We start from the raw sequence: 25,805 nt of genomic DNA, 5'->3' as shown, positions 1-25,805 counted from the left end.
GAAGAATGGCATGGTGCAAGGTCTTGCTGAAGAATGCCCCCACCTTCTGGAAATGCTCTTTGCAGGTCTGGGATAACTTTTTTTGTGATCACATCGATATATAGTTCAGATTTCATCATTCCTTCCACTGGAAACAGTGATCCAACACCACTGTGGCTAAAACTTACCCAGAACATCTTTTTAGGGGATGTTTTACACATTGAGTGAAACGGTAGGGCTTCAGCGTCTCTCCAACATTCCTTCTCACAAACCTCGCATGATGCCATTCTTCTAAAAAACCACTAATTTTTTGAATAAAAACAAGATTAATGTGTTTGATTGGCCTGGCAATTCTCCGGATTTAAATCCTATCGAAAATTTGTGGAGCATGATCAAGGCACGATTACGCAAGAAGGACTGCACCACCACAAGGAAGCTGATGGAGGCCATCATTCAGGTGTGGTTTCGGGATCCAAAAATTGCAGAAAACTGCAAAAAACTAATCGAATCCATGCCAAACCGTGTTCGTGCAATATTGAAAGAAGGTGGAAGCCACATTAGGTATTAATTTAACTACACTGTATATACATCTGTTAAATTATCGCAATAAACCAAATATACACAAATTCAGCCTGTTTTTTTGACAGTTTCAATTACTTCGAACAATACTGTACGTGTAAAAACTTAGACCTACTCAAATACTGCAAACTAAATACTGAAATACTAATAAATACTGAAGTACTACTGAAACTTAGGTCTACTGAAATAAGCTATACGTGTAAAAACTTAGACCTACTGAAATTTTCAAAGTAAAAGCTTCCAAAAAGTTGATGATTCATCTTTGTTAACATAGGTGTCAGAGCAAGGGGGTTCGACCACCCGCATCACTGGAGTTATTCCTTCCACAAGAACGAGGGTGCTCGTATCCAATTTCACTACATTAAACATAACATTTCACTCGGACGGTACCATCACAAAGCCTGGTTTTCGGACTACTTTCAGACAAAGTAAGAAAGCTCACAGAAAACTATTCTAGTCAGAAGAAATTAGGTTGTTGTTACAAACCTAAAAAACCAGCCACACACGGATAACTCTTTGACGGAGTTTATATATTAATAATGTCAGTGAGGTTGAGAATAAATTAATCTGAAAGTAAAAAAAGTGTGCCTTAAGGTATTGCATGCGCTCTGTGACATTTAAAATTTCGTCCAAACTTTTTTGACTTCTTTGGTTCTATGTCAATGCATATTGGCTATAGATCCAAAGTTCAAAGAAATTTTCTGATGTTTGCCCTACCCGCCGGGCCAGTTTTTGGGGCCCACATTACGACAAAAATGACGTTTTTGCCATGAGAGGACGAAAGTTCAATTTCATACTATATGTGCTTTAAAATTGCCCCAGTTTGTTTTTGCACTATTTAAATAAAATGGTGTAGATCGCAGACCACACCATCTGCAACTGCGCATCTATCCTGCGTTAAATGGTGTGAGTGATCTGCGCGACCTGGAGGATAAATCAATTCAGTGGCTACTCGACATCTATCGAAATATTTAGCCGAGTCGCCGCCACTGCTCAGTGCTCAATGGTGGTAAAAGGCAGAGTTCTTTGACCTGGCTAAAATTAATGCTTGTGATGCCATGACCTTCTTTCAGATGTGTTTTGTTTGCAATTTACGAATACATTGCATCATTTTTGCAAAAGATTTGGTTTGAAAAATAAGCGACGCCGATTTAATAAAATCACTATGGTGGAATATATAATCGCAATATTACAACAACCTACTGCCATTTGCAATGCTTTCATCTCTAAAATGAAAATTGCAAAAATCCTATTCGAATTGGTAAAGCAGTTGCTGATAAAACGTAAATTACGTTTTTGCTATTAGAAATATAGCTAGTATAGAAAATAGTTAAAATGTTGTAAGCTGCTAATATGCCCAAATATCTTGATCCAATGGCCTAAACTCCGGACACATATTTGTAATTATGCAGAACAAGGGAGGCATGTTTTTAATGCACTAACGGTTTTGTAAAATTGAGATAGTTTCCTCTCTGAGTGAAAAAGTTAATTTATTTTACAAAGTAGCCTAGGTCTAAAATCTTCCCGGAGTTTGAGTTGAACATTGACGGTTTTTTTAAAGTTTGATTTGGTAATCTAGGTCTAGGCTATATGCAAAAACTCAGAACCAAACGCAAAACAAAAAAAGTCAAGCAATATCTGAAATGGTTAGGTGTCTGTACTGCAACATCCTTATAGACATGATTTTTTTCATCTAGTTCCTCTAAACTTCCTTTTCCAAGTGCACGTTTTTACCATCTTATATTTTTCAACACTTACGTTGTTTTAGCATGATGCAGGTAATAACGAATAGTAATGGAACCACCACGGCAAAATTAGATTTTTAGAAAGTAACTTAGTCAAAGGTAGGCTAATGATTTTTTTTTTCAGTAGTTCCGCGCACCACCACACCCCCTCCCACAACAACACAAAGTTTGTCTGCTGGAAGTGAAGGTGTGATATAATTGCATGGAATGAACTGAGCTTCACAATAATATTTCAAAGTAGCCTACTTCAAAACGAAGTATCAAGATTTGCATTTGTCAATAAACAGTTATTAAATTTTTGAAGCACTTTTTTGTTGTATTTATGATGAAGCCCGGTGGTTGATTGTTTGCATTAAGTGCACTAAGGAGCAAAGGGTGCAATCTTCATATTCAGTTATTCACTTTCCAACATGCCATTACTGCAAGCCTATGTATCTTGACAAAGATAAAACTGCATACTCTTGAAAAGTGTCGAACTGATATCCTTTTGAACATCGTGCAGGCGGTTTTCATTACTCAGCCAAGAAGTCGAAAAATAACATTATTTTATCTGATACGATACACAGACATTTCTATGAAAGGGTTACATTATTTGAAACAAGACATTTTTACTTTTTAAAGATAATTGATTTTAAAACATAATCATTGGTAATTTCCCCCCACATAATTTCTTACCAACTATTTATATCATCTTTTGTTTGCTGTTGCAGTCCAACCGTCACCCTTTGGATCCAACCAAGTTGGTGAGTGGTTTGAGTTTGTTGGTTTTATTGTTTGATCTTTATTTTATTTTTTTTAATCTTTAAGGTTTAGGCCAATGGTATAGTCTCTCTTTAGAAGTTTTAGTAGAATTCGCAGCTACTACTGTGTAGTGTGCTGACAGGGATCGCGACGTGAACGCTTCTACTATGATCCCCTTATGTGATGTGTGATGTGATGAAAAACATCCTCTATATGGAAAAACTGCTGCACAAACCCGGTTGAAATCAAGAAAAAGCTTCCTAACAGACGTTCAGCCACTAACCTCAACAAAAGAAGAAACAAGACTTAAGCAATGGAAACAACAATTCGAAAACGACCCATCATACACTGAAATGAAGATCCCACCATCAGAGTCCCTCCCCCCAGGAGCAAACGCTCCTTGGGCAAAGTGGAAAACATTAAATCGACTCCGAACCGGTGTTGGACGTACTAAGTCTGCAATGGTGGAGTGGGGCTACGACACGGGCCCTGCTGTATGTATCTGTGGCACCGAGCCCCAAACAGCGGACCACCTTCTTGTTTGCCCTCGGCTTGCCACCCGGTGCAGTAGGTGGGACCTGTCAGTGTACAACTCCGTTGCGGAAGAATGTGTCAATCTGTGGTGTATCAACAAACTTTAGAAGACTCGATAGAAGAAGAAGGCCAATGGTTTTCAACCTTTTCCAGCGCAAGGGCCAAATTCAAATCCTAAATTTTGTAAAGTGTCGCAACAAGAGAAATGCAATTGAATGTGAAACTTAATGTTAGCTTTAACTTTTAATAATTTTCTCAAAACGAGGGTTAACATTGAAAGATACAGTACTCAATAGCTGATTAAAATGACGGCTCGTCAATCGGTTGCAATATCTGGATTTAAGTCCTACGATTCTGCTAAAGTGCTTCACTCATGTAAGTGATGTTGAATCAAATACAGAGGCACTTATCAATACATTGGCTATTTGCTATCAAGTTAGGATACTTTCCTTTAGGACTCGACTCCAGAAGTAGATGATCGCATTTGAATGCTTGTTTCAGCTTCACATCTGACTGCAAATCTAACAGCTCCAGCTGAAAATCATTTAAAACAGTGGCTGCGTCTATTGTCATAGGTGTTGCAGAAAATATTATCATCTGGGTCAGAAAAGAAATGCGACTTTTTAATTCATAAATCGTGTCGCTAATAAGTCTAGTGTTACTTACTTACTTACTCCTGAACTTCACGTGTATTATTTGAAATTATTTTACATTTTGTAATCACATTTCCTATATGTTTTTGTGACAGAGCGTAATTGCGGATACGACGTACGTGCCACTAATGAGTCTGCAAGTTTTCATTCTCCCAACCACCCACTTTTCTATCCAGCAAGTGCATCTTGTGTATGGATGATTTTACCTCGAAAAAGGCAAAGAATACAATTTGTTATCGGAGATATTGATACTGAAGGTTGCTGTGACCACATAGAGGTAAATTACTGAAGATGAATACTTGCAGCTTGTCCTCTTGACGTGGAATTTACAGATTTCAATGTTTTATCCTTTATGCCATTAGTTATATGACCAGTAAAGTGGTACCCGGACATTTTGCCGAAAGGACATTTTGCCGAAAGACATTTTGCCGAAAGACATTTTGCCTAAAGGACATTTTGCCGAAAGACATTTTGCTGAATGGACATTTTGCCGAAACTCCTTTTTGTGTTATATGTATCGATATTCTCCACAGTGTGTTTTAGTCTATCGTTCACAACCTTAGTCCTTTCGGCAATTTGTCCATCGGCAAAATGTCTTTCGGCAAAATGTCCTTTCGGAAAAATGTCTTTCGGCAAAATGTCTTTCGGCAAAATGTCCTTTCGGCAAAATGTCCGTGCACGAGTAAAATAGCCCCACACTGATTTTAACTGTAAAAGTGGCAAGTATAGGCATTAAGATTCATAAAACGTTTTACGGTTTTGCAGTTTCAATGAACATTGTTTTTTAGAATATTATAAAACATCTGCCAAAGCATCGATGAAATGGTTGAAGACTGACGTTGGCTTGACAGTGTTTAAAGTTTGCATCGCTAATGGTGTCTGCATAATTATTTGTTTGTTTCATTGATGAAAACTAACGATAAACTTTATTTGCTCAAATCTCTGGGACGAAGAGTCTACGTACTCTTTCAGACCAAAATGTCAATGTTTACGCGGACTATACACCTGCAGGCTATTTAGCGAGAACTGCACCTAAACTTGTCTTAATTTGTTACAACATGAACAATTTGATCGCCATTGTAAAGTTGGAGTTAAGCGCACACAAGAAATTGTTTTCTAGGAAGTTGTAAATTTCCGTTTAAGCATTTTCACTACATATGCTTTTTCAAAGATTTTCGATGGAGACAATAAAGTTGCTCGCTTGCAAGGCAGCGTTACTTCAGAAAGCACTTATTTTTCTTCCGTCAACACTCCCTTGATCGTTCGATTTAATTCTGATGACTCCGTTCAAAAAACAGGTTTCAGAGTGGTGTTCAGAAGTGGTAAGCTGTCACAGAATCGAAACGTTTTACCATACAGGAAATTTTATTTTCTTTCTTGAAAATTATATTCTAAATTTTGAATGTTACAAACTTTGTAGGCTACAGAGTTTTTGTTAGGAGATTAATTCAAGCAGTGCTGGATCTATCAATTTTCTAAAGTAAAGTTGTTATATCGGATTAAGAATATTTGAGTTTGCAGAAGACTACGTTTAGCCTATATGAAATATTTTAATCGATTTTTCAAATTTTAACTGATGCAGTCAGCTGCATACACATTGAACTATTACACTGGACCTCTACTTTGTTTACACTCTACTTACTGTACAGGCTTTTATTTTATTGCTTTCCGCAATAAGAAAGTAGCCCACACCAGCTGACTTGAACGCTTTCACGAGATTCATATTGCTTTCGAGAAATTACTATTTCCTTATTTTTCAGTGGCTTTCGGCGGCGAAGAAAGCCCACTTTCGTTGCCTCCTTTATGTACGTATGTTGCAAATAGAAACTTAGCATCAAAAATTTTTGACAATTTTTGAGTAGCCCTATCATGGATATAAAGATGATGATGATGATATATAGGATGCTATATGTGGTGGGAAAGCAATTTAATTTATGCCCAAGAGTTTTTTAGTCCCGGGTAAACACTCGAATTCTTATTGTGACCTATAATGCATACACAGAGTAACCATTGTGAACTATAATGCATACACAGGCCTTCCCAAGATGCAAACTCCCAATGTAATGATTGAAGGTCGATGTAATTTTGAGTTTGAACTTTAGGCAAAATGTGCTTTATATGCATTAAAGTGTTAGTTATTAAAAACCAAATTTCCAAAGTGTGATCACTGAACCTCAAATCGCTATAAAACTCTTGATTTCACTTTAAAAAATAGTGAAATTTACACTGTTATTCGTGCTAGATGTAAGATCGTATTGCGGTGCGGGTTGCCTGATGTTAAACACTCAATCTACACTGAGATGATTGCACTTTAATTGTCTGCTCACATACCACCAACATGTTGAATGAGTTCTTCTATGTTGGAAAAACGTGCAATTGTCTCGTCAAAGCACACAATATTGTCTGTCTGGTCGCGGTTTTTCTCTGGGAAAAATAACCGTGACTTTACGAATACGAAAACATATATAAAAACAGTTACAGCATAGTGTGGACGTCATAGTATCATTCATTGCTATATACGAAATTTATATGAGATGCATAGCTGGTATCAAATTAGACAAGCTAGGAATAAACGTGAAAATCATATTTACCATTTGTTGACAACCCTCTTTTCCAGAATTCCTTTACAGGGTAATCTGCTTAATTGCCTAAACTTTACATCACGACTAAATAGAAACAATTATAATAATTAACAAATACTCCAGAAAGATCTAACATAACCTTTCTTATATTACGATTATAGTTCTTTTCAATAGCTCATTTAACAAATGCGATATTTTTAAACTGCTAAGTATTTCCATACAATATACATTAATGTGTGTAGAATTGACGCATTTATTTGCGTGTGGTTGAGCTATTCATGCTGAATCAGCAATAGTAATGCCATGTTCCACTATTTAAAGTTAGAAATAAAAAAGTCTGTTCCTGAAACCGAAATAAAAACGTTATAGTTACATTGATAAGTCGCTCGTTAACGTAGATCCCAAGCGTTTATCATGCAACAGAATTGGCACAAAAAAAGTACATTCACATGCAAGCAAAACTCATTTAGCATTGAAGCAACGTAAAACAACGTTATGCCAATATGTACATGGATTTCGTTTACTTTCGTAATCCATCAATTTGATAGAATCCAATAACACAGGTTATTTTTGGTGCCTTGAAAGTTAAAATGTAACCGCCAAATGTTAGACTTGTTTTTTTCTTGGGATTGCAGAAAAGGAAAAATAATGTTACACTAGACTAGATGCTCCTCACATTTCTAACACAAGTGCTAAGATAAGTTTCCATGCAAACATTGTAGCAGGCTGAAAAAATATAAGCTACCTACTCCACTGGTGGTCTGTAAGCCGAAACAGTGTGCCAACTGCAACTGTCTGCAGTAGGCTATGTAGTATACAGTAATGGTAAAGTATGTAGTATGCAATACATACTATCAACACCAAAAAGGGTGCACAATGCCAAGTAAAAAATTCAAGCAGAGTAAATTAAAGCAAAGGTAGTCTATTTGCTACTTTCCTAAAAATGTTGACAACCTGTTTCACCTTTATTGGGATCTTCAGAAGTTTTTATATAAAAACCGTTTGAGGATCCCAATAAGAGTGAAACATGCTATCAAGTTTTTAGGAGAGCAGCAACTATATTTACGATATACGCTGTATATATGCAAGTTTCACTACTTGTACGTTTTATTACGACTCCTTGTATATCACGTAAAGGGGTTCTGCAAAAGTATTGAAAATTTTCGTACGTTTTTGAAATTTAGCTCTGTGTGGATTTACTTCTGAAGCGATTGTTGAGCCAAGGGCACTTGAAACACCTGGTTACCCAAGACAATATCCACATAATACGGAGTGTACTTGGAATCTGCATGCTGCAACAGAAGGAAAAGTTGTTCAATTTACCGTTACAACTGGAAGCACGGAAACATGCTGCGACTTTTTTGAGGTACTTTTAAGTTTAGAAAAAAGTATGCATATCTAACAAAAGTTAGTATCATGTTGCCACCCTTTAATGAAATATCTGAGGAAAACAATTCAATTAATCTTTTAATCTATTTTTAGAAAAGAATTTTAGAAATTGTAGTGAATAAACTGTAATTATTGTAATTAAGTTGGTAGATATTTTTTCGTTAGTGATTCCGTTTCTGTTTTGTTATCAATTTTGTTTGAATAAACTAAAATTTCAGTTTGTGTCTCAATGTCATAGCATAGCAATACCGAGTTTAATTCAGCGTAAACATTTTTATTATTGTTGTTGTTTGTCGTATCCAGGCTTGCACCTGGTGGTTGAAGATTTAGATTAAGTGGACGGGAAGGCAAGGAAGCCAATCTTCGTGTCCTTCAGGCTTCAGGCATGCCACCTTCAGGCATGCCTTTTAAGTGTCTTGCCAGAGACACAGCCGCATGCTCTTGAGCGGTGTCGAACCGGCGCCCTTTCGATTGCCGTTCCAGAGTTCTCACCACTCGGCTGTGCAGCCGATAAAATTTTTACTACTGTATTTATAAACACCAACAAAACTAGTAATAAAATAAATTTTCAAAGGTCATAAATAAATTATTATATAACTTGAACACTACCGGTATAACTTTTTTTAATTTCATTTTTTTTCAAGTGCAGAATATTTGGTTTTTAGATGTTTGATGGAGAGCGCAGCATTGGCCGTGTTAATGGAACTATTTCATTTCCACGAGTTTTTCATTCTACCGGAAGGTCGTTGATAGTTCATTTCAAATCTGACAATACCATTAGAGATCAAGGATACCAAGCAAGTTTTAAAGAAGGTGAGTTTAATGGTATCAGTCGTGTGATAACGTTGTCCAGCCTCATTCTATTTGAAATCGTTGGAAGTCCCAAAATTAAAAAATACCGAGGCGAACTGTCACGCTTTATTTGTTAAGCCCTGCTTTGCTTGCCTAGGTAAAATAAAGAAATATTAGAATGAACAAAATAACGGCATCGTTAATTAAGGAAGAAAATTTTCAGCTAACCTGACACTCTGGTATTGTTGTTCCCAGTGACTCCTCCCACTACACCGCCAACCACACAGCCAGCACCCACCACTGCTCAAGGTAACATAAACAAATTTTCGAACGATTTTGTGTTTGGAATGTTGAAACACTTTTAATCAATTTCAATTGTGACAGAGCTTTGCATGTTTGAGCTGAATGCAGAAGAGGGTGTGACTCGAAATCTTTCCTCTCCAAACTATCCTTTCAAATATGACGCAAGACTCAAGTGCGTATGGATTATTCACGCAGCAGATGCCGACAGTAGAGTTCAACTAAATATCACCGAAATTATCACGGAGCCGTGCTGTGATTTTGTTGAGGTGAAAATTTGTCATTCAGTAGCAATATTTTCTAGTGACAACACTGGCGACCTAGCCAGCTAAAAACCGTGACTCATGGAAACAGATAACCCATGTTGATGGGCAATCTGCTTCAAGCGGAGATTGCGATTACATATATATTTTCAAGTGATGTGATGTAATGACGTGCTAGATAACGCATATTGAATTAATTCTTTCTATTCTGCAGTTAATGAAACATTGCTGATAAAGAGTGTTAAAATGTTTTTAAATGTACAAAAAAAAAAAACTTTTAAATGAAATTTTACATAATATTTTACCTTTTGTTATTAGATATCGTTCTTATCTGGGAGGTCAGTCGCTCAATATGCAGGCACGCATTACAACATCAGATACACTTCTTCAGGACCTCAAATAATTGTGACTTTTCGTTCTGACCGTTCCGATCAACGAAAGGGTTTCTTGGCTTCATACACAAGTTGTATGTAACACGTTGTTGTTATACTGAGCTGCGTGTAGGCTACGTATGCATTGTTTGATTTAACCATAGACAGATAAAACCAAGCAACCACATGGCATTTAACATAATATATTAAACTGAACAGAAACTATAAACTACGAACGTTTTCGGCCATACACATGTTAGCCCTTTTCAAGTAACGAAAAATATCTGATTTTACATCTACATTGAAAATAAATAACTGATCTACACAATGAATTGATAAACGAAATGCATAAGAATTAAGAATGAAACCGCAAAGCAGGGGAGAAAGGCACATCTCTTGGCGGTTATTTCCACGAAGCAAAACTCATAATTAAGAAAAGACGTTAAGAAGATAGGAAGCACCCGCGGAAAACAACTACGTATTGAGGCGAGAATTGCAGGATTGTATGAGCAAAGCCTCGTGGATTTTAGTGTCAAATTCGGTGAAACATTTACGCACAACTCTAAAAGAAATACAAAAGAGTAACCTTAGCAGGTTTAACATATTTTTTTACACACAAAAATATAACATAATTAAAATAAACTCAAACGTTTTCGACACGTACGTGTGTCCTCATCAGGAATTAAATCTGTAATATACATAAAATGAACTCTAAAAGATTCCAATCATGGTTTGTTGTTTGAACATGATTGGCAATCGAATATATGGTCTGTAATGGCACTTGTTCAAATCTGTTAAAAATTTGCGAGGCTTTGGTAATAAAATCCTGCAATCCTCTCCTCAATACGCAGTTCTTTGCTGCAGGTGCTTCCTATCTGCTTAACGTCTTTGCTTAATTCATCATATGATGCGTTTATGCTTCGCGAAATTAACCGCCAAGAGATGTGCCTTCCTCCTCTGCTTTGCCGTTTCATTCTTTTGCATTTCGTTTATCAATTCATTGTGTAGATCAGTTATTTATTTTCAATGTAGATGAAAAATCAGTTATTTTTTATTACTTGAAAAGGGCTAACATGTGTAATTGTGTATGGTCGAAAACGTTCGTAGCTTATGTTCAGGTTAATGTATTATCGTTAAATGCCGTGTGGTTGCTTGGTTTTATCTCTCTATGGTTGAAGAAAGTCACCTCTTTACCAAAATTGTTTGACTTAGGTCGATACGTTTGTGCAGTTTGATTGCTTATGTTTACAATTATTTAGCACTACTTTGTACGGTTAATATAGCTTACTTAGGTAGCCCACTTTTCATGCCGTATACTGAGAGTTGTACGTGAGGTAGGTTACTTTTTACTTAGAGTCGTATCGTAGCCTACAGTAGATATTTCGTGTGTATAATAGGCTACGCGTTGTGCAGGAGTGCCACGAGTTTCACGTTTTTGTTTTGTTTATTTATATATTGGTATCATCATTGCGCAGTGCATCACATAAGAGTAGAAAGTCTGTAACTGAATACGTGATACTCTTCCACGAAATACTGGTTAAACATAAAAAGTTTAGGCTTTGTAAATTTATACAGTTGCATTTATAGATAAAATTTATTTCTTGTGGTTGACATTACTCACATATATCTTTGCAGTGCAAAACGACGAAAGTGTCACGGCAATGATAGAAACATTTCCACCTACACCTGAAACTGGTGAGCACAAGATCAATTTAAGTTACAAGCTGTTTTGAAAGATAACCTTATTGTTGTTTTTGTTAAGTTAAACCATGGCCAGCTAAAGATACGGCCTGATTTGTCACATTTTGCAGAAATTTCCAGGTTTTTCTAACTTTGGGCGAACGTTTAAATAAATTTTTCTAAAAATTAGATTTTTACGCTTTCTTTATTCTTTTCCCCAGATGACACAATAGGTTTTAACATTCTCACATGTTGAAAAACATAAAAAATTCAATTTCGTAGATTTTAGTCAGACTGTTAATTTTCAATAACAGTCTGATTTTGCGTTTTTCAACTTACTTTTTCTCATTTGCTACTGCTTCCCTAAGGCAACAAAAAAGTTTTATGTCATTAGGAAACCGCAAAAAGTAAAATCATCTCAAAAAATGTCTGTCAAGCACTAGCAGTAGCTGTAATCAAAATCTGCAAAATGTGACAAATCAGGCCGCATCTCCAGGTGGCCATGGTTAAACAAATCTTGTTTTCTGTTTGACTTAGAATGTAAAGTGAATTAATTTCAATATTTGTCATTAATGTGTCTCCGATAAAAAAAAAAAGAGGATTACCAGCAATTATAGGGACGTACTTTCATTTTCATGTCCACAAACGCAAAATACTGAAAATTCAATCGGGTTTTAAACATGCAGTGAACCATTATTTAGAATTTAGTTTAGATAATAGGCAAAGTGGGGAAACTGACATCATAAGAAGCCATGGTTTTAAATACTTACGTTCTTGAGGTGATTCCACATCAAATGGTATCAAATTTTGAAAAGCGAAGGCTTCGGAACCAGCAAAAGAATTAAATTAGTTATGAAAATCTGACAAAAACACGAAAGTACAATTCCTTCGAGCAAAGGTTGAAAGCGTCTTGACCTACGCAGCAAAAAGCTAAATCCAAACAAAAACTACAGTAGATCGTTTCAATGGTTGCTATACCAGACTACTAAAAAAGGCATTCAACATTAATTAAAAGTAGCACTTTACCAAAGAAAATTTCTGCGATGATCTGTCACCTCCAACAAATACGATCAGAGGATAAAGAGGACAACGAGCAGGTTATTGCTTTAAAAGCCAACAAGAGATTTCTAACACTCTTCTTCGGGAACTAAACTATAGCATCGGGATAAATGGCTTACAGGAAAAAACCTTTCTTCACCAATTAGAACCGGACACTAGAGTGCAGAAAAGTGTACTATCAAATTTTATGATTCGAAGGACTATGTTAACGGTGTCTGAGTACTTCCGATCCGAATACATGATAATGATAAATGTAATCTCTTTGCAAGACGATAATAGCAGTTTTGTTTTATTGTTATTAAGATAAACTGCTTTCTAAGTATTTATTTGACAACTTGCAACACTGTTCATTTTGTTTGTTTATTAAAAATTGTATATCAAGGACACAGATCTATCTATATTGTCGGCTGCATAGCCGAGTAGTAAGAACGTCTGCGCAAGGTTCGAAAAAACGTGGTTGCGACACCGCTCCAGAGCACGCGGCTGTGTCTCAGCAAAGACACTTAATGGCAAGCCAAAATAAGGGGAGCAGCTGACTAAAAGACTATATGTCACTTCGTTACTTCCTGTTGTCTGTTGTAGGCGTATCGCAGTGTACTGTATGTTATCGCAATGAGCGCAAATAAAAACATGATTATTATTATTATTGTATTAAAGTAATGAGAAATAAAAATAAATAACTTTTTTGCTCCTTTTTCAAAATCAGAATGTGGATTTATCACAAATGCTATTGAAACTCCACTTCCTTTGAGTTCGCCTGGTAGACCTGACGATCTTTATCCCAATAGCGTAGAATGCCAATGGATTCTAAGAGCACCAATTGGAGGAAAAATTCAACTGAACCTAACTTTTGTGGAAACAGAAGAGTGTTGTGATTTTATTGAGGTATTTTTAGTTAAAAAGCATAATCAAGTGTATTTAAAAACATTTCAAAATGTCTTCCATACAAATGTGCAACTTGCATGCTGGAAAGAGTTAAATATCAGCCAGATATCTTGTAATCTGGAGATAATTTGTCGAAACAATACATTTTTGGATATGATTAAAATAATTTGTTGACTTATTGTTATTGTATTTTTACGTCAAATTTTGTGATCTCTGGGGCTAATTTGGCGGAGAATAAATGTAATTCTGAATGGAAGTCAAGCACCACCAGACTCAACTCATTCATCCCCGATCCCAACACCCGTATCACTGGCCTGATTCTAACAAGACAGACATGGGTGCGCCTCAACCGTCTCCGTACTGGCGTAAGGATTTCACGCTCAACCATGCACCATTGGGGAATGGCCTCTTTCCCCTCCTGTGAATGTGGTGCTGAGTAACAGACCGCAGACCACATCATCAACGACTGCAACATCTTCAGCCCGCCTAATGGAATGGAAGGTCTGCGTGTCTTGGATGATGAAACCAAAGACCGGCTGCTCTCTAGCAGCCTTTCAGTGTAGTCTGGGAACATCGTAAATCTGGGGTAATAAAAAAATAGACCATCGGTCCCAGATGCCCATACGATGACGATGCTCATACGACGACAACGAGGTTTTAAAAATGCATCAAATTATATCATAATAACTATCACTGTTCTTCTTTTCTTCTAAACTCAGTGAATACAATTAGTTCCTGTAACAATTAATAATTATTTGCAAAAAACAATTGTTTATTACTTCCATGCTACCGATGACATACTTAACACATATTGTGTATTTTACGAGTAGATTTGGGAAAATCGGACATTCGTTGAAGGTCTCAGTGGAAAAGCTAACTTTCGTTCCATTACGACTGAAGGAAACATTCTCTTTGTCAATTTTACGTCAGACCAAAGTATCAGATTTAGCGGATTTGATGCCACCTTTGCCTTGAGTAAGATTGGTTGTTGATTGATGAGTGGCAATTAAACTAGTTTTAGTACGCTTATTAATCTTCAATGTTTATATTCCAACCAGAACAAAAAGCCTTTATTTCACCAATGTAGATAATAAACGACCTGTTTCAACATGTTGATGCGGGTTCGCTGTGGCAGTGGCTAGCTTTCAGAACACAGCTGCGGGTTCGCTGTGGCTAGCTTTCAGAACACAGCACCCTAGATATCTAGTCAAACAAACAATGATCACGCTACTAAAAGCGAAACTCAATCTATTTTAACAGCCTCTAATTATATTCAACAGCATTCTGTATTTTATACATAAGTGAACCTGCTTTTACATGATCAAATCTGCACATAAGTATAATCAAAAGTAGGTAGGTAAAGGTCTTATGCTCGATTATTGAGCTTTGGGAATGAGAAGATAAGGCTCTTGTTACACTCAGCTTTCTGCTCTAACGAGAGTAGGGTGGCAAGTTCCTTTCTCTCGACCGGCTTTTCTTCAGCAAATATCCTTACCTAATTTATTACACCCTGGGTAAAGGTCAGCGGCCTATCTCTTATGCATTTAATCCGCCCCGTTAGTTCAGTGGACTGAGTTCAAGTTCAGTGGACGCGGCGCAAGTTCGACCCTCGGGTGTGCGCTTGAACAAAGCATTTTCAGGACTGCTCTCCATTCAGCGGCACCTAGTGAATGGAATAATTCCCCGGCAATAACACTTCAACAATCGGAAAACTTCACTCTGCCAATCTCGGTAACCGGCCGTGTGTCAAGAGCCTATACACTACAAGTATGCAAAACGACCAGGAACAACCAATCAAAACTTTGTCAGTCAGAGGATAAAGATTCAAAACCAACCAACCATTTAGTTAGTCGCTTAAAAAAAGAGTGAACCTGTTTCATAAACAGCGCTTTTTTGTCCTAAATACCAACCTTAATCGTTTCAGTGTTGGTCTGGTTAGCAATCAGCCTTGTACTGCCATGCAGGATGGCAAAAAAAGCCTAATCTACAATTTTTTTTACAATTGGTAAACTATTATATTGAAAAATCGTGCAAATAATTCATAGTTATTCGCCATATAAATTGGCTCTTTCCTCATAGATTAAACTTATAATACATAAAAGAAACAAAGTATTAGCTGTTTGCAAAAATTTGAATAAATACTATTCTATTTCATTGTTGCATTTCAGTTACTTAAAAAAAACCTAGTGTGTTAAGGCTTGGGTACTATTGCAAATGTGTGTATGCGAAACAGTTAACAACTAGTTATGTTACTATGTTACTCTTCGACTATGTTACTTTTCGAAACAGTTATGAACTAGTATGTATGTCAAAATTACTTTATTGTGTAACGCATTACATGAAGTGAAATTATGTGATTTGGTAAATTCCTCTTATTGTTGCTAGGAATAAGAACTTTTACGATTTCACAAATTCTATCAAACGCAGAGTATGTATTCATTTTGGAATTAGCTAGCAGTGCTTCTTTTCACGAAATTTATTTGTTATATTTGATTTCAGTTCACATTTGTTGTGTATTTAACGTTATTTCCAGTTCCTCCACCACCAACCACAACGACAACCACAACGACAACCACAACAACAACTACCACAACAACAACTACCACTACACCGGAACCAACTACCACTACACCGGAACAAACTACAACTACATCGAAACCAACTACAACTACATCAGCATCAACAACAACTACCACTACACCGGATCCAACTACAACTACATCAGCACCAACAACAACTACTCCTTTAACAACCACAACAATAGCTACCACTACACCGGAACCAACTACAATTACATCAGCACCAACAAAAACTACTCCTTCAACAACCACTACCACTACACCGGAACCAACTACAACTACATCAGCACCAACAACAACTACTCCTTTAACAACCACAACAACAACTACCACTACACCGGAACCAACTACAACTACATCAACACCAACAACAACTATTCCTTTAACAACCACAACAATAACTACCACTACACCGGAACCAACTACAACTACATCAGCACCAACAACAACTACTCCTTTAACAACCACAACAACGACTACCACTACACCGGAACCAACAACAACTATTCCTTTAATAACCACAACAACAACTACCACTACACCAATACCAACTACAACTACAGCAGTACCAACAACAACTACCACTACACCAGAACCAACTACAACTATATCAGTACCAACAACAACTACTCCTTTAACAACCGCAACAACAACTACCATTACACCGGAACCAACTACAACTAAATCAGCACCAACAACAACTACTCCTTTTACAACCGCAACAACAACTATCACTACACCGGAACCAACTACAACTACATCAACACAAACAACAACTACTCCTTTTACAACCGCAACAACAACTACCACTACACCGGATCCAACTACAACTACATCAGCACCAACAACAACTATTCCTTTAACAACCACAACAACAACTACCACTACACCAGAATCAACTACAACTACATCAACACAAACAACAACTACTCTTTTAACAACCACTACGTCACGACCTCCACCAACAACTACTCTACTAACAACCACAAAATCAACATCAACAACAACAACCACTCCTTTAGAAACGACAACATCACAACCACTAACAACAACTTTTTTAACAACCACTATGTCACCACCACCATTAACAACCACCACATTACCAACAACAACTACCCCGCTAACAACCACTACATCAAGAACACCAACAACTACTTCACTAACAACCACTACATCAGTACCACCAACAACTACTACAACGACTTGGTCAGCACTAAAATCAAAAACAACAAATACAATGGCACCAACAATAGCAAGAACAACAAACACTACACTAACATCACGAGCAACTTCCATTCTACTACAAACAACAACAAAAATAACAACCACAACACCAGCTGCAACAACTACATCACCAATAAAAACAATTATTACAACATCGCCAGTGACACAAACAACCAAATTTACTGCGTTAACAGCAACCTCTGCACCCAAATCAACAACAAAAATAAGAACAACCCCACCAGTATCAACAACACCTGGTATTACTTTGGCATCAATGACAAATAAAAAAATAATAATCACCACACCAGTACCAACTACTACACCAGCGCCAACTTCTACACCAGCACCAACTATTACACTCGCACCAACTACTACACTAGCACATACTACTACGCTGATCCCAACTACTACACCGGTACCAACTACTACACTGACATCAACTACTACATCGGTACCAACTACTACACACGCACCAACAACAACAGCCTTAACATCAGAACCAATCACATCGACAACTACACCAGCAACCTCCACACTAAAAACAACAACATCTACACCAGTACAAAAAGAAATAGTCACTGCATCACGAGCAACAACAACGACCACTCGACCAAGAACAACAACAACTGGATTATCAGTAACAACTATGAACACCACTGCATCCGAGTCAATATCTTCTGCAAACCGTGTGCCAGAAACGAAACACGAAGCTGTATCACCATCATCAACAATACGAGCATCAAATGTAACCAAGTCAGTTGTAAAATATTCAACAACTGTGGCAACAACAACAACCTCACCAGCAACTGTGTCAGCAAAGGGAACAATTGCATGTGAGTTTTGGTCATGATTTATTATTTCACATACCATTTCAAGGTTTGAATCTTGTTCCATACTTCCAAGATACGTTCTTCTCACGCCAAAATAGTTTAAAAAAATAGATTAAAGCAGTCACACATTTTAAAGTTAGTCAATTTATTTTATAAATAGATGTAGGCCTAATAGCCTGAATTTCACAAACTTACTTCATGCCTTACAAAATAAAAAAAAAAACTAACAAAGACGACGTCTTTTTTCGACAAAAGTAATCATTGGGATAGCTTAACATTAGGTTGGTTCGAAGCAAAAATATTTCTAATGAAAGTACTTTTATCCATAAATTGCCTGATCACGGCTTGATTTCTTTTACAAAAATAAAACAAACAGGAATGCCCAAATGTAGAAGCGCGATAAGCATTTAAAGTGAGCTACTTTCAACTATGGTATTCGAAAAATTATCCATCATTCAAGTTTACAAGTATTCAAAACAAAAACAGTACGAAATTTGTGCAAATAAAACTTAATTTTGACCAAACTTTTGTTTTAAATAGCACTACTTGTACATTATGAATACAAGACTAAGTGTTCATGGTGGATGAAATTATGTTTAAAAGTTGGATGTGGACAATATTAAAGCACAAGCAAACAATTTTTTAATGTTCATACAATAAAAAACCTTCATTGAATTGCTTACGCGTGATTTACCCAACAAAATCGTCAATATCATTTCATCTTTACCCAACAAATAATGCGTTACAAATCACGTTTTTCAATCAATGTGTTTTTATTAATTTAGATTATAACCAATGTCAATTCACTCACGTCATACTTGAAGAAGCTCCGATACATATCACATCGCCCGGATATCCATTTTCCTATCCTCATCATAGTAACTGTATTTGGCTTATTGAAGCTCCTCCAAGAAGACGAATTGAAGTTGAATTTGATGAAATCGATATCGAAGAATGCTGTGATTGCATAGAAGTAAGAACATGCAAGTCTAGCCATTTCATTTTTTTTTAAACTTATTGTTTATCCGTTTGACCATGTTTAATGTCGACTTGAAAACTTTTTTTCTTTTTTTTTTCATCAGCAATTAGCATTTGGTAATTAGAATCTATACCATCTAAAAGTTGAATTACATGTTTGAACTATTTGAACATTGATTTAAAAAAAATAAAATAAGTACAAAAGAAAAAAGATACATTTTAGTACATTTTACTGAATGAAAATCTTTTGTCGAGGAAGTAGAAGTATTCCAAACTGTCAAGATGAGGTTTTCAATGGAATTTTTCAGTTTTAAGATAAAGATTCATCCAATCAAACAACTAACTACTACTTGAAACACCTATTTTTCATATTAAAAAGGAAGAATGGCGTACCTTTAGGAAACAACGTGTTTTCTAAATACAATTACAAATTTTAGCTCTCTCAGTCATTTTTTTTAATTTGATGATACCATACAATAAATTATGAATAGAAAATATAAGTGACTTATATTTAAATAAGTCGTAGCCTATCAAAACCAGTGCACATTGGCATTGCCTAATTCAGTTACAGTTTTTGATCTATCATACAAAGACTACAAAGATAATCCAAACTCAAGTGCAACTTCAGACAATCGGACTAATCTCAAGCAAGGGCACATTGTTCATTAGGTTACTACTACTTACTACTTAGTATTTACATATATACTGGAGCCTACTGTTCAATCTCTTGTAGCAGTATGACGTGGATTGCTTTCAGGTCCTGGACGGTACAGATGATCGAACAATCGTACGATCTCCCAAAGGTCACATGGTGTCATTGAGAAATTACAGTTCCTCCACTAATTTTGTGAAACTTCATTTTCTTTCTGATTACTCCATTGCAAAGATTGGTTTCTTGGCCACAGTCCGTCTTGCACCAGGTTGGAAAAAATAAAACATTATCAATCTTTACTTTAAACTTAAAAATCCCTTTACTAACCTAAACAATCTTCCATCGCAATTTTATTTAGTGATTACGATCTGGCTCTGGATTAAAACTAAAGGAATGTTTAAAAACAGAGAATATAAGACTGATTAGCAAATGCTAACCTTGATCAAATGTTAACAACTTTGGTATATGTTCTTCAGCTATGTGTGTACTTAGCTCAGTGAGTATTGTAGGTTTTTGTTTGGTCATTTGCAGTATTATTACCATTATTTACAGATATATGTTTTTTTTTTTTAAATGTAGGCTATTAGGTATTTTCTGTTAAGGGGAAAAATATTTTCTTACCGAAAACATTGACGTGAATTAAGATTATTATGTTGTTATTTTGTGTGTGTATTGTGTTTGTTTTGAATAATGCTATTCAATCCTATTAGTTATTGTCAGTCATCTGTTTATGACATAATATAGAATTATGATTTAAAATCAATTTACAATAAAATTTTTATTTTCAAACTTAAAGTCTTAAAAAGTATTACATTTGCTTTTGTGCATTTGTTCTAACTGACTGATAGACAATTTAGTTGTACTCCCAACAATTTATTCAAATTGATAACAATGATTTATCAACTATCTGTTCTTAGTAAGGAGCTGATGTCTTGTTTATTTATCCTCTGCCATCTGTAGCCTATACTCACACTAGTTGCTGCAATCACGTTATTTCTATGTTAAAACTGTAAATAGTTCTGGCGTTATGTCTCTTTTAATTTCAAGATATCTGTGTGTTTTAGTTTGTGTTTGTGATGATTATTAGATTCACTCATCTTGAAATTGCTTTAACAATTGACACCGCTCCAGTTTTTTTTAAATATGAGGCCACCACTAGGCTACTTTTTTCAAATACTTCATCTGATTGCTTGAACTGTAAAGTTTGTTGGCCGTGTCAAATTGTGTTCCTGGTCACATTGGCGCAACACCATAGATTTACATCATAAGCACGTCTTAATCCTTTTGATTTGCAACTTTTTTTTTCTTTTTTTTTTTTTGTTTTTGTTTCTGTGTACATAATTGTTTCCTTCGCACTCTGACGAAAATTGAACTTGATTTCATTTCATTCAAGCTTACTTTATATCACCAACTGAATGCACTCATTCCATATATTTCCTGATGTATCTTCTCCAAGAAGGTCCGTCATGTAGCAATATCATGCATGATGAGCACTTTAAAGAGTTCTGTCAACAGCTAGTTTTTTTTGCGTTTAGCGACCACACACCCTCGTGTGTCCATTCAATGATAGACAATGCTAATATTAAATAAAAAGTAAGCTTAAATGTGTTTTTCCATTTCTACTGGTATGAATTCTTTGTCTTAAGTGCCGTTCTTTAGATGCTTCGAAGCTAAAAACAAATGTGCAGACTTGTTTGGGTTTTACATTGTCAACTCACAAAACGAAAGTTTATCACACTTTATTTTTGTTTGATCCTGATAATTCTACGCGTACTGCTTAGTTATCAATCTTCTTTAGGTATAGGTTTGTTATAAAGTATAGGGTATCATGCGTTTGCCTTTTATGTTAAAGTTAAAATGCATTTATATTTCCTCTAATCGTTTTCTTTGTTTCAGAATTGACTAGTTTGAATACTAGAGCATGTGGATTTACAGCTATTGGATCGAAAGATCTTTTGGACTTTTACTCACCAGGATATCCCAACGAATATCCTTCTAATGCCGAATGTAACTGGCTGCTAAAGGCTTCCACTTCCAACCGGCCTGCAATCTTAGAAATATTGGATTTCAAAGTTGAATTGTGCTGTGACAAACTAGAAGTATGATTTGTTTCTATTTAACTAACAAAGCTTAATATTCGTAATGTACGACAGTGGGAATGACGGTAACTTCCTACGATTGTTTCCCATAGATTCGAGACGGACGAAATAAAAATGCTCCGTTGATAGAAAATCTCAACTCGCTCAAAGGAACTCGAGTTTATACTTCTACTTCGGACTCACTTTTTCTCACATTCACAACAGACTGGACGGTAAATCAACGAGGATTTCATGGAAGATTTAGTGAAGGTAGACAATTGATTGGTTTATTTTGTTGTGCAATATTATAACAGCAAATTCATTAAATGGTGCAGCACGCTTAAAGAACACAATTGAAACAAAGCAAAATAACAAATGTACACTGCATCTTTGAAGTAAATCACAACGGGAAGCTGCGAAGTGACCATGACGGTTTTCGAGTCAAGCAGCCACCCTCAGCCAAGTCGATGATAAACATCTAATAAACATTACACTAAATTATCTACACTTGCAACAAAGAGTCAAGACAGAAACAAACCTGCATCCATAATATGTCAAAATGTCAAGTTCCCATATTAGGTGTTGATAGTCATAACGATTAAAAGCTTAAAGAGTATCGGTCCACATTAGTAAATTATACTGCATTCAACTTTAATATTCTGCAATTAGATAGTTTTTGTAAAGTTTTTTAAATAAGTCAAAAGATTTTTTTTTAATATCTAGTGGGATTGAGTTCCATATTTTTACTCCACTATGCTTGATGCTTCGTTGAAGTTTTGTAGTAGCATACAGAGGTACGAAGTAATTATCATTTTTGATTGAACATCTAGTTGAGCGATTATGAACGTTTGATGTTTTTTTGAAGTAATTCGAAAAAGTACAGGGTAAAGCATTATGGTTATATTCAAACATTAATTTAGCAATCTCTAGTTTGTAAATGTCTTTTATTTTTAGAACTTTTACCTGCTTGAAGTATGGCGTAACGTGTTCTGACCAAATGAACAACAATGAGAGAAGATCAATCAAAAAAAATACAGTAGCCTATTTAAAGATTTGTACCAAAAAAGCTGGTTTATTGAAAAGTAAAATAGTTGAGATCAAATTCTCATAGTCTTGTGTGTTGATCTGACGAGTGCAAGAAGATTATCAATTGCAAAAAGTTATGGAGATTGATTTAATGCCAAAACAAATTTAAGCATGACAGTGCCGGTACCAAATTTCGGGATTGGGACATGTTAAAAGTTCAAAAACAACTTTTATCGCTTACTTCTACCTACAAATTATACAGTATCTGTTTCCGCAAAATATTAATGCTGTGTCTTATTAGATTGCTCCAACTATACATCTGATCTTGCAATCACTATTATTTTATGACTCATTGAATCTCCAAAACCTTTCTTTCTAAAATTGTTGTTTGTAGGTGATCCTATTAGGGACTTTCCTCAACAATGCTATCAAACAACGTTTGTTCAAATTGGAGGCGTTGATGTTGTGAAGAAAACAGCTATTATCTCTTGCTCTTATGCTTCGACCTGTATGCTTGTCAATTCTACAGCCAGTATGAAATCCTCAGTGACAGAATTAGAATCACAAACGGGTAAAGAAAAAATTATTTTGCGTTTGGAGGTACCCAAGGTGTATCATTCTGTAAAAACTGTACGTTTTTGGACGGTAGTGTAGCTTATCATTGAACGAATTCTTGAATGAAATCAAATATTAAGCTATTTACCGTACTCTACATCTGCAAACATTGCAGTGAAATCCAGTTGATAATTCCACGTTCAATACCATCACCGTTAACTTATCACATCTAAATTGCTTGGAAAAAAATTTTTCTTTTTATTTCCCGTTACAAAACCATGATTAAAGCATCCAGTCACCGCTTAATCAAAACACGTATCTCCATGCAAGCAATTTGTTCTTCACTGTGTACAAATAGTGACGTATTGTGACCAATCATTACGAACGAAAATCTTTCAAATGCCATTGTAAACATCAGGCATAGCCTTTAAAGGAGTTTTTCGTGGCAGCCAAATCTGTGATCTTGCTTGCAATATCAGAGTGAAGAGATTTACTCTGATTTATACATTGGATAACAATGTATAAACACAATAATAACACAATAACTCAAATGCTTGAGTTTCTAGACCGTTATAAGTTTTGCCTTCATTGAGTCGGCGTTTTTCATATTTTGTCTGTTCATTAAATACCATAACATAATGCATTGATTGCATTTTTACCCCTTAGCGCTTAGCCTTAGGAGGTTGTTGAAATTGAAATTTTAGAAACAGAGGTTTTTGCAAGTAGACTATATCGTTTATTTCATCCAAAATCGACTGGCCCTATGGTGAATGCATCAACTAAATTCTTCTGCATTGCTAGTGAATAAACTGTTTTATTGTTTGTCAGTTTTCAAATGTAAACATAAGCGTATTGTTTAACGTGAGATTTAATACCTTGAAGCACATCTTAAGCTGGTTAAGTGGATTATCTGTAGACTGGAAAATACAATTTCATTTTTTTACAAATTTTTTTTCATTGTTAGGCGAGATTATATACGGAACTTGTATATCAAAAGCAGCATGCCAAAGCTGGTCGTGTGATGACATGTCTTCTGTCATTACAAACTTAGACATAGATCACAAGATGACTTTATCACAATGCTCAGTGAAGTGCTGCTCGTATGATCTATGCAATGGCATGGGCCAAACTCCAGGTAGGTGGCATTCAGTTATGTGATGTAACGTATTTTCTCTTTTCTAAACAACGTGATTTTTGGCTCATTTCAGAAAATAAATCACTTGGATATCTAGAAATGCTACGATTCTTCTACTGTATATATCTTCTTGTTTATTTTAGGCCTACTAATGGTGTAGCCTACTTTCATCACTTTCGTTTTTATGCTGCCATTTTGCAAATCTCTTCATTTTAAACATTATTGATTTTGCTACGGAATCGATAACAACATCAGGTGACATACTGTACAGCATATAAGCATTTTCTTGAAGTTGAAAATCAGGAAAGCGTCAGATAAATGAATGATCAAAATCATTAGAAGGCGTTTATGAAATGAAAACATCAAAGCAATGATAAAATTACAAAAACATTACCAGTTTCAATTTGGCTACAAATTAAAAAATATTGTGAATAATAGTGTGCAACTTCACAACAGAGTGTAAGGATTCCTGCTTTCAATCACCCTTTTGCTTTTTTTATCGAATGTTTAAAGTCTTAGAATGTTCAACAAACTTCACTGGCTTGCTGGTATCGCATCACAATACGTTGGAGTAGATGTTGACAACATCGTAGTACAGTAAGACTGAAACAAACATGCGATGAAAAACACGATCGTCATGATACAGAAAGCAGTCAAGAAAATACTTCCTAACAGGAGTATATCCTTTAACGTAAATAAAAATTAGCAAGACTTAAACTATAGAAAGATAGAAAGAACAGCCACAATCACCCAATCTACACGGAAATAAAGATTCCATTATTAAATTCCTATTCCAAAGGAGTAATTGTTTCTTGAGTAAAGTAGAAAACACTAAACCGACTCCAAGCATGTGTCGACCAAAAGTATATTTTCAGTTGTGCAATAGGACTGCAAGACCGATTTAAATATTCGCTTTTGCGACATTAGATATGAGTACGCCTAGAATCTTTTGAAAGACCTTTTGAAGGATATGTATCCATCAGTTGTCATTTCCAATATCTCTTCTCATTTTAAGATTCTAAAATTCCTTTAGACATATTTTCAAAAATTAATTTTATATTTAAAACAACATCAGTTAACTATAAAGTAGAATGGTTTTTACCTCCTTCATTATTTTTTGGCAGAATTATACTTTATGAGTTCGGTAATTTGTGGCAACTTTTTGGTGTTTGTGTACCTAATTGAAACTTTTCTCA

The 25,805-nt window shown here is 35.6% G+C and overlaps 1 protein-coding gene across 1 annotated transcript in view; it reads left to right on the top strand.

Moving 5' to 3' along the window:
* Positions 1-25,805, top strand: part of LOC145769241 (uncharacterized) — a 51,983-nt gene that overhangs the window by 18,588 nt on the left and 7,590 nt on the right. Inside the window, exons 9-29 of the mRNA XM_082580825.1 lie at positions 833-986; positions 2,428-2,490; positions 3,014-3,046; positions 4,327-4,508; positions 5,403-5,553; positions 5,992-6,036; positions 7,998-8,179; positions 8,868-9,015; positions 9,250-9,303; positions 9,379-9,563; positions 9,876-10,023; positions 11,564-11,623; positions 13,374-13,552; positions 14,383-14,527; positions 16,086-18,188; positions 18,971-19,158; positions 19,921-20,083; positions 21,712-21,914; positions 22,007-22,163; positions 23,314-23,490; positions 24,439-24,609. Of these exons, the coding sequence (XP_082436951.1) occupies positions 833-986; positions 2,428-2,490; positions 3,014-3,046; positions 4,327-4,508; positions 5,403-5,553; positions 5,992-6,036; positions 7,998-8,179; positions 8,868-9,015; positions 9,250-9,303; positions 9,379-9,563; positions 9,876-10,023; positions 11,564-11,623; positions 13,374-13,552; positions 14,383-14,527; positions 16,086-18,188; positions 18,971-19,158; positions 19,921-20,083; positions 21,712-21,914; positions 22,007-22,163; positions 23,314-23,490; positions 24,439-24,609 (4,891 nt within the window). The remainder of the gene's footprint in view (positions 1-832; positions 987-2,427; positions 2,491-3,013; positions 3,047-4,326; positions 4,509-5,402; positions 5,554-5,991; positions 6,037-7,997; positions 8,180-8,867; positions 9,016-9,249; positions 9,304-9,378; positions 9,564-9,875; positions 10,024-11,563; positions 11,624-13,373; positions 13,553-14,382; positions 14,528-16,085; positions 18,189-18,970; positions 19,159-19,920; positions 20,084-21,711; positions 21,915-22,006; positions 22,164-23,313; positions 23,491-24,438; positions 24,610-25,805) is intronic.

This window comes from Aplidium turbinatum, chromosome 1, assembly GCF_918807975.1.
Source record: "Aplidium turbinatum chromosome 1, kaAplTurb1.1, whole genome shotgun sequence".
Taxonomy (NCBI): Eukaryota; Metazoa; Chordata; class Ascidiacea; order Aplousobranchia; family Polyclinidae; genus Aplidium; species Aplidium turbinatum.
Note: the sequence above shows the minus strand (reverse complement) of the source record. Positions and strands in the feature narration are given on the sequence as shown.